Here is a 9558-nt window from a genome sequence, read left to right on the forward strand (position 1 = left end):
TTGGTTTTTTGAGACAGGGTTTCTCTGTGGTTTTGGAGCCTGTTCTGGAACTAGCTCTTGTAGACCAGGCTGGTCTCGAATTCACAGAGATCCGCCTGCCTCTGCCTCCCAAGTGCTGGGATTAAAGGCGTGCGCCACCACTGCCCGGCCAATGCTAGGCACTTTTATTTATTATTATTGGTCATGACATGCTCGAGTATATAGGTAAAATATTTTTTATCTTTTCAACTTATATAAACCTGTATATTTTTATAGTTAAGAGGCCTTTTTGAAAGCAGGTGTGGTGGCATAGTCCTGTGGGTCTAGCACTGGGAGGCCGAGGCAGTAGTGAGCTACATAGTGAGGCTGATGTAGCTAAGACGTTGTCTCAGAACAACAGATAAAATCAGAAGAATGCTGTGTGTGTGTGTGTGTGTGTGTGTGTGTGTGTGTGTGTGTACAGTGTATTTGGATATTGTTCTTAAAACTTTATTCTTTCCCCCTTGGTTTCATTTTATTTTCTGCTGTAAGGGATATAGATCTTGCTGCGTTGCCCAAACTGTTCTCCAGCTCCTGTCCTGAAGTCTATACCTGGGTGCATAGAATTTTAACATCGGAACCTGTCCTTGAGATGATTTACTCTCATCTCTTCTTTTGTGATCGAGATTTACCTTACATTTCTGTGTAAAACACTTCACAGTCTAAGAGGACTTTATTTGATTAATAGACCAGTGCAACAATGGGCTAGTTTGATTACTGGATTAAGAAGACATTTGTGCTTTCTGTTCTCTGGCTGTATACCTTTTGGGGCCCTTTGTTGGCAAACTGTTGTCCAAAAGTTTCATTCTTGTTTTTGAAAATAACATTTAATTAGATCACATCACACTCCAGGTGATGATGGCTCAGGACTTTAGTCCCAGTACTTGGGAAGCAAAGGTAGGAGGATCTCTGTGAGTTTGAGGCCAGCCTAGTCTACAGAGCAAGTTCCAGGACAGCCAGGGCTAACTCCCTGGCCCTAAAAATATAAACTTATTATACTCATTTATTTGTATATTGTTCATGCTTTCTTTCACTTTATAAAAGTAGCATTGATTGTTTATAACAGACTATATGGCCCAAAAGGCAGAAAATATTATCTGTTCCTTTAAAACAAAACATCAGAAACATGGTTAAATTCTGTACTATAGTTACAGGTTTTGTGAACTTAAAAATTACATTCCTTTCCCAAGCAAGTAAAATTGTTAGGAAACATGTGGATACATGTTAATTTAAGATCTCATCCAAACTAAGAACAATAAAAGAATAGCTATAAATAATACATTTTTGGTTTTACCATGACTTTTTAAAAAAATCATATACTAATCTAAATGTAGCAGTCACTTAACCATTTAAATTTCAACCTGAAAGTTGAGAGGAAAGTGTTACTTATGAATACTTGGGGAAATGATGCTGTTAATTAGCTGCAGTAAGGAGTCTGGATATAGGGAACCAGGTTAACAAGGTTTGTACAAGAGCTAGGCGGTGGTACATGTTTTTTATGGACTTTCTCCTTTTTACTAGCAATGACTTATTTATTTAATCAGGATTTGGTCTAAGCTACAAACAGAATATTTTAGTCAGACAGTTACAAAGATGTACAATTTCTTTCCCTCCCTCCCTGCCTCCCTCCTTCCCTTTTTTTTTTTAATTTGCTTATTATGTATACAATGTTTGTATGCCTGCAGGCCATAAGAGGGCACCAGATCTCACTACAGATGGTTGTAAACCACTATGTGGTTGCTGGGAATTGAACTCAGGACCTCTGGAAGAGCAACTAGTGCTCTTAACCTCTGAGCCTTCTCTCCAGCCCAAGATGTACAATTTCTTATGTAGACACCCCCATTCCTCCTTATAAAGGGATTTATGACTTTTTTTTTAAATCTGCAAGCATTTAAGTATGAGTATGGTGTATGGGAATGGAGTTTACTGAATATACACTGGCAAATATTTTGTAAATAGCAGGAAAAACTATAAAGTAGGAGCTCTCGTTCTGAAACTGTAAGTATATTGTCATAATTTTCATAATTTCAGTTTTAATATCTGCTCAGTTACTCATCCTCTAATTTACTCTAAAGTAAAAGAGGGTTAGATTTCTACACACTGGGACTTTAATGCTGCAAATAGTGTTGTTACTCTTTTTCTCATTGAGAAAACAGGAAGTGCTCTACTGCTTATGTTTAAAGTTACACACATGTGATGTATTTGTGTTTATGGACTTCCTCCCTCCTTACTTTGGTACTGGGAATCTAACCAGGATACTACACACGCTAAGCATGAACTATACCTCAAGCTTGCAGAAATAGTGAGTAGGGATCTAATGTAAGTTATGAGTCCCTATGTTAATAAATCTTGCATTTTTTTCTGGTCACCTAATTTATAAACAAAGGAGAGAGTTTATAAAATGTCTCTGTACAGTTATGAGAATTTCTGGGGCCATGTATGGTAGTCTGTGCCTGTAATCCCAGCAATGGAATTTGGCGGTGGAAAGATTGGGGCTTAAAGGCAACTTCAGTTACGTTAGGGATTTTGAAGCCAGTCTGGGTCATGAGACCTTTCCTAAAAAAACCCCACAATATGGATATTCATGTATCACTATCAATCTAGGAAATGTGACAGAATATTATCTCATAACTGAATTATAATTTAAAATAAACTCAAACTAATGTAGTTACAAAATTTGAAAGTAAAATTTTCAAAAGGTTTTAAAGAACTTCAGAGAGTCTGGAGAGATGGCTCAGTAGTTCAGAGTGCTTGGGAGGCAGAGGCAGGTGGATCTTTGTGAGTTTGAGGCCAACCTGATCTACAGAGCAAGTTTGGGACAGCCAGGGCAACATAGAAAAACACTGTCTCAAAAACTGCCACCAAGAAAAAAGAAAAACAAGCAAACAAGACTGTCTGCTGCTCTTCCAGAAGGTTTAAGTTTGGTTCCTAGTACATAACACCTGACAGCTCACAACCACCTGTTTCTCTAACTGCAAGGATCTGGCACTAGGCCTCCTCCAGCATGTGCCCACCACCCCGCCAATGTGGCATACACACATACACATAAACCTGAAAAAAATAAATTTTTTAAGAACCAATCTTAGAAGGTTAAAGGATTATGTCCTAAGATTAGAAAGAGATTAGAGAAGTTTATCCTTAATGTTGGGGTAGTAAGCTATGTGTACTGAGTCCAGGACTAAGATGGGGCATTGTGCCATTCTGGGACTAAAACACAGGGTTGTATTTAGTTAGCCCTTTGGCTAACTATGAATTATAAACATTTTTCTGTTTTGTCATTGACAAATGAATATGTGTGATATTTGTTCATTAATCATCAATGGTGGCTAGATTTTGTTAGGCTTAAATTGTCCCCTTTCTTTTTTTGTTTTTTTTTGTTTTTTCGAGGCAGGGTTTCTCTGGTGGCTTTGGAGCCTGTCCTGGAACTAGCTCTGTAGACCAGGCTGGTCTCGAACTCCCAGAGATCCGCCTGCCTCTGCCTCCCGAGTGCTGGGATTAAAGGCGTGCGCCACCACCGCCCAGCCCAAATTGTCCCCTTTCTTTCCTCCAAATTGTCCCCTTTCTTTCCTCCCCTTTTCCCCCTCCTTTTCTCTTCCTTCTTTCTCTCTCTCTCTCTCTCTCTCTCTCTCTCTCTCTCTCTCTCTCTCTCTCTCTCTGACAGGTACTCACTATACAATCCAGGCTGGCCTAGAACTGCTGTGTAAATCAGGCCTATTGCAAATTACAGAGACCTGCCTACCTCTGCTTCCCAAGTACTGGGATTAAAAACACATGCTCCCATCCTGACTCAAATAATTTCTTCTTTTTATTCTTATGCTTTTTCCCCCTTTAGATTTTCCCTCTCATATAATATATTGTGATTATGGATTCTCCTTCCTCTGCTCCTTTCACTTCCTCCCAATTCCCCTCCTATCTAGATCCACCCTTTTCTGTCTTTCATTAGAAAACAAACAGGTGGCTGGAGAGATGGCTCAGTGGTTAAGAGCATTGCCTGCTCTTCCAGTCCTGAGTTCAATTCCCGGCAACAACATGGTGGCTCACAACCATCTGTAATGAAGTCTGGTGCCCTCTTCTGGCCTGCAGACATACACACAGACAGAATATTGTATACATAACAAATAAATAAATAAATTTTTTTTTAAAAAAGAAAGCAAACAGGCTTCTAAGGGCTAATAATAAAATAAAATAAGATAGAACAAAAGCTAACTCATTGGAATATGACAAAATAAACAAAGAGAAGGCAAAGAACTCACGAAAAGGCACAAGAAACAGATACAGATATAGAGATACTCAGAAATCCCATAAAAACACTAGACTAGGTGCTTTAATGTAGACTCAAAGAACTGTAGAATAAAAAGAAAGAAGAAAAAAGTGTAGGGGACTGCCATCATGAGACAAGATTCTAAAGAGGCCATTGGGTTTGATTTCTGTTGACCTCTACTGCTGGGCATGCAATCTACCCTCAGGAGTAGGTTTGTTTCTCAGCGAGAGTCCCTTGGAGAGAACTAAAATTTTATTTGCAAGTGGCTATCAATTGGAAACAGCTTCTGGGTTGGGCATGCATCCACTTCTCCTTTTAGTTCTAGGACCCCATCTGGTGCAGACCCATGCAGGCCCTGTGCATGCTGGCTCGGTCTCTCTGAGCCCATATGTACATTGGCTGATTTAGGAAGTCTTGTTTTCTTGGTGTTCTCCACCCTTTCTGACTTTTATGCTCTTTTCACTTCCACTTCCACAGGGTTCCGGAGCTCTGGGAGGGATTTGATGGAATACCTATAAAACAGTGCCTTGCTTTACCATCGTTAGAGAAGCTGCCTCCTGCAGCAGCTGGGAACAAATAGCTAGACATTATGCAGAGAGTGAGAGACCACAGAACATTCATCCTAAATGGGGATATCTACACATGCTAAAAGGAATGTCTCCCCCAAATAATTTCTTTGTCATTAAATATCCATGAACATATTCTAGGGTCACAATGCCATTGTCATCTAATAAAATTCACTGTAGTGAATTAGTGTGCAGTAGTTAATCAGATCACCTTGGCTGTTCACACTTTTATCTGATTACTTGATCCCTCAAACCCCTTAGACTAGAGTAGCCTTTTTACCTGCTTGATCCCTCTGACACCGACAGCTTGCAGAGAAACTGAAACCAATTTTCCTATGTATAATGTCCTATTCTAAGTTTGTCTGTTTTCTTGAGGTGTCATTTAATTAGTTCCTTCATTTTGCATACTTCTCATAAGGAGTTGGCCCTTGAGGTTGGTGCTGGTCACTTTACTTTCTGTGTTCATGCTGTGCGCTTCATATGCATTGCAGTGCCCCTTCTTTTACTCCAGAATACCATGATCGGTATGGTTTTAGTTTAGTTCCTTAGTGGGGTGTTTTCCCTTAAGCTTTCTCTTAACAAATAAGTGGGTCAGAGATGGAGAGGGAGAGAGAAACAGACTGAGAGAGAGGGGGAGAGGGAGGGAGAGGGAGGAGGGAAAGAGAGGGAGACAGGAGAGAGGACTATTAGAGCATAACAAAATCTAGCAGATACTGCAAAATAATTTCCACATTACTGTTTTTTTGTTTGAAAATTACTTTGTTAGAGAACCAGAGCACCTTTTATATATTTACTAAAAAGTACTTCTTTTGCTAATTTTGATATCATGTCCTGATTTTTCTATTGTTTTCTTTTTTCCATTTTAAAGAGTTTCTAATTATAGTAATTATCTGCTTTACATATTGTATTTTTCCAGTTACTCTGTATAGAAGCTAAGTCTTACCAGATAGGCTTTCTATACTCCAAGATAATAAAGAATATTATTTTATTTCAGACTTTTTGTATATAATTTTTAATGTTAATGGTATATATTTTGTGTTGTTTAAGATAGGGATAGAATTTATTTTCTGTGTTTAATAATCAATTTTGACCTAAAAGAGTTTGTTATACGGGGTAGAGAGAACTCGCAGCTAAGAGTTCACCTTGTTTTTACAAAGGATGCCAGTTTGGTTCTTAGCACCCACATTGGATGCTCACAAACTGATGCAACTCAAGCTTCAGGGGATCTGATGCCTTTGGCTTCTGCGGGCACCTGTACTCTTGTGTACACATATACAGTTGATATAAAAATCTTGTAAGTCAGCTGCGTAGTGGTAGCGCATGCCTTTAATCCCAGCACTTAGGAGAGAGAGGCAGGTGGATCTCTGTGAGTTCGAGGCTAGCTTGGTCTATAGAGTGAGTTCCAGGACAGCCAGGGCTACACAGTAAAACCCTGTCTTGAAAAGCAAAACAAAAACAATAACCAACCAAACAAAAATCTTTTAAGTCTTTTCACCATATTGGGTTGTTATGCTGTGTTAGTCATATAAACTTCTAAAATAAACTTCAATTACTTATATCACTGATTAATTCATTGAGGTAGGAATGGAAAATGTAAATACTTCAGATAACTACCAAGTTGTGCTTTATAGGTTTATATATTTTTTTTACTTTATGTTTTTTGAGGCAGGATTTCTTTGTGTAACAGCTCTGGCTGTCCTGGAACTTGCTTTGTAGACCAGGCTAGCCTCGAACTCAAAGAGATCCGTCTGCCTCTGCCTCCCGAGTGCATACTTACTTACTTACTTACAGATTTATAAAGGATGGAAATAATAAAATAGCTCTTGGAAGTAATATATTACAGTCAGAAATGTAAAACTATGGTGATTTTCTTTTTGTGTTCTGTTTGGGAAATGGCTTTTATGGTCTTTCTCAGAGTCTCTTTGGGTGCCACTTTTAATTTAAAGGTCTACAGAGCTAGTTCCAGGACAGGCTCCAAAGCCACAGAGAAACCCTGTCTCGAAAAACCAAAAAATAAAAAAATAAAAAAAATAAAAATAAAGGCCTATTAAAGCTGTATTCGTTTAGCTTGGTGCTTTAAAAATCACAAAGAAGAATTATTCTGGCTTTAATATTTGCTGGTATTTTTTTATTACTATTATAAATAGAAGTAAGAATTTTGCCTGGCTAGACATTGTTATTTTTCCCTTTTTATCAGTTCCTTTTTTTCCCATTACAGGTTTTGTAGAAGACATCAGATTAAATCAAGTTCAAATATTCCCTGTGTCCCCAAAGACTTATTGATGATGTCTGAATTTGTTCTTCCAAGATTTATTTTTTGTCTTATTCAGTACTTGAGAGAAGGCTATAATGAACCAGGTATGTTTTAATATGTTCATTGAAATACTCTTAAATGATCACATCATAGAATTTTAGCACTAATAATAAAGTGAAAATATAAAGCGATTAAATTTTTTTTTTTTTTGAAACAGGGGTTCTCTGTGGTTTTGGAGCCTGTCCTGGAACTAGCTCTTGTAGACCAGGCTGGTCTTGAACTCACAGAGATCCACTTTTATATTTATATTTTTAACAATGTGTGTATTTGTGTGTGTTGTCTTTGTGTGTTTTAGTGAATGTGAGTGCAGGTGCCTAGGGAGGCCGGAGGTGTCAGATCTCTGAAAGCTTGCCGGGCGATGGTGGCGCACGCCTTTAATCCCAGCACTCGGGAGGCAGAGGCAGGTGGATCTCTGTGAGTTCGAGACCAGCCTGGTTTATAGAGCTAGTTCCAGGACAGGCTCCAAAGCCACAGAGAAACCCTGTCTCGAAAAATAAAAAAGATCTCTTAAAGCTTAAGTTTTAGACAACTGTAAGCCTTCAGATGTGGTTGTTGAGAGTTGAACTCAGGTCCTCTGTAGAAGCAGCGCATGCTTTGAACCACTGAGCCATATCTCCAGCCCAAGATAGCACTCGTTTTTAATATTTTGTTGCTGCTTTTTTGAGACAGGGTTTCTCCCATGTAACCACCCTGACTATACTGGACCTTTGGAAGAGCAGGCAGTGCTCTTAACCACTGAGCCATCTCTCTAGCCCCTGGGTTCTTTTTTTCTACCCCTAAAATGTCTATTAGATGTCAGAGCCCCTGGAAACTAAAGCAAATATCACTTATACATCTCCTGTGTTCCCATGTAAGTCACTGGGAACTTTGGAACCCGTTCTGGAACTAACTCTTATAGACCAGGATGGCCTCGAACTCACAGAGATCCGCCTGCCTCCTGCCTCCTGAGTGTTGGGATTAAAGGCGTGTGCCACCATGGTCCAGCTTTTTAAATTATTCTTAATTATATAATTATGTAAATATATATACATACACATATATAACATATGTGTCATAAAAAACTCTTTCTTTTTAGCAGCTGATGTGCCATCAGAAAAAGATCTTAACAAAGTCCTGCAGCTTTTGGAGCCTCAAATTTCCTTTTTAGAAGACCTGACTAAAATGGGAGGAGCAATGAGGTCTGTTCTTACTCAGGTGTTAACAAACCAGCAAAACTACAAAGATCTGACTTCTGGTAAGTGAAACGGTAGGAGAAGTTTACAGTCTACTTATTTGTTGTAACAAAAAGTAGCATCTTTTAGAATTTAAAAGTGAAGTTAATATTTTTCATAGACTTCTAAAGCTTGAAATTATTAAGGAAACTTATAGATGAAGAAACTGAACTTCAGAAAAATTACGTGGCCTTTTAAAGACTTCTCAACTAATTCCTATTGGAGCAACCAGTGTCTTCATTAGGTCTGATGACACTTGAGAGAGTTGAGCTCAGGTTGCTGGTCGCTGACAGTGCCTTACCTGCTGAGCTGTCTCCCCAGACTAGAATATCCATTCCTTGTTGTTGGGGTGGGGACATGCTAACACCTCACTAAGAAAGCAATGTGTATTCAAAGTAAAATCTCACAGCAGAAGTCATGAGCTAGAGGGTCATGGAATTGGGTGGTAAAGGGGTTAGATGCCAGGAAGATGTTCTAGTGTTTGTCATAAGTAACATGCAACAGGACAAAAGACGAGGCAACTTTTGAAAGTGTAGCAAAAAAGGTAGTACACACTGTAGACTCTTGGGAAAAGGAATAGTGTGAGTCTCATGATTGTTCTGGGAGACTTCCTGATTGTACACGATGGTCCTGAAGCAGATCATGGTGGTCCTGCTGAGTTAAAAAGATTCACAAACTGATCATCATGTTGGTCTGCTGAAGCTGGTGGAAACTGGAATTTTGGGGGCAGAATACCAAGGAGTGATGGGCAGAGTTTTGGAGAACTAGTGAATATTCACTGTGATACTACCCTAGGCCTTTTTTTGTTTTTTCCTTTTTAGATTTTCTTACTTTATATGTGTGAGTATTTCACTTGCATGTGTGTATGTGAACCACTTGCATGTCTGGTATCTGTGGAGATCATCAGATCTCACGGAACTAGAGTTGAAGAACTAGGCTGTAAGTTCAACACACTGAACTCCTGTGTGATTACATAGTAAGCAGCGTTCAGAGCTCAAGGAAGACACAAACCACAAAGAGTTGGCAAATGCCATGGAATTAGACTTTTATATAGGGAATAAGTTTTCCTTAAGAACTCTGAATTAGCCGGGTGGTGGTGGTGCACGCCTTTAATCCCAGCACTCGGGAGGCAGAGGCAGGTGGATCTCTGTGAGTTTGAGACCAGCCTGGTCTACAAGAGCTAGTTCC

At 39.1% G+C, this 9558-nt stretch overlaps 1 protein-coding gene across 3 annotated transcripts in view; it reads left to right on the forward strand.

Annotated features, from left to right (window-relative positions):
* Ubr3 (ubiquitin protein ligase E3 component n-recognin 3) overlaps positions 1 to 9558 on the forward strand; it is a 141597-nt gene that overhangs the window by 13873 nt on the left and 118166 nt on the right. For 2 of the 3 annotated variants that reach the window (XM_013345877.2, XM_013345878.2), the window contains exons 2-3: positions 7064 to 7203; positions 8235 to 8393. In XM_013345877.2, coding sequence (XP_013201331.1) covers positions 7064 to 7203; positions 8235 to 8393 — 299 coding nt within the window. The remainder of the gene's footprint in view (positions 1 to 7063; positions 7204 to 8234; positions 8394 to 9558) is intronic. The other variant, XM_026778748.1, reaches the window with a different exon arrangement.

Source organism: Microtus ochrogaster, chromosome 4 (assembly GCF_000317375.1).
Source record: "Microtus ochrogaster isolate Prairie Vole_2 chromosome 4, MicOch1.0, whole genome shotgun sequence".
NCBI lineage: Eukaryota > Metazoa > Chordata > Mammalia > Rodentia > Cricetidae > Microtus > Microtus ochrogaster.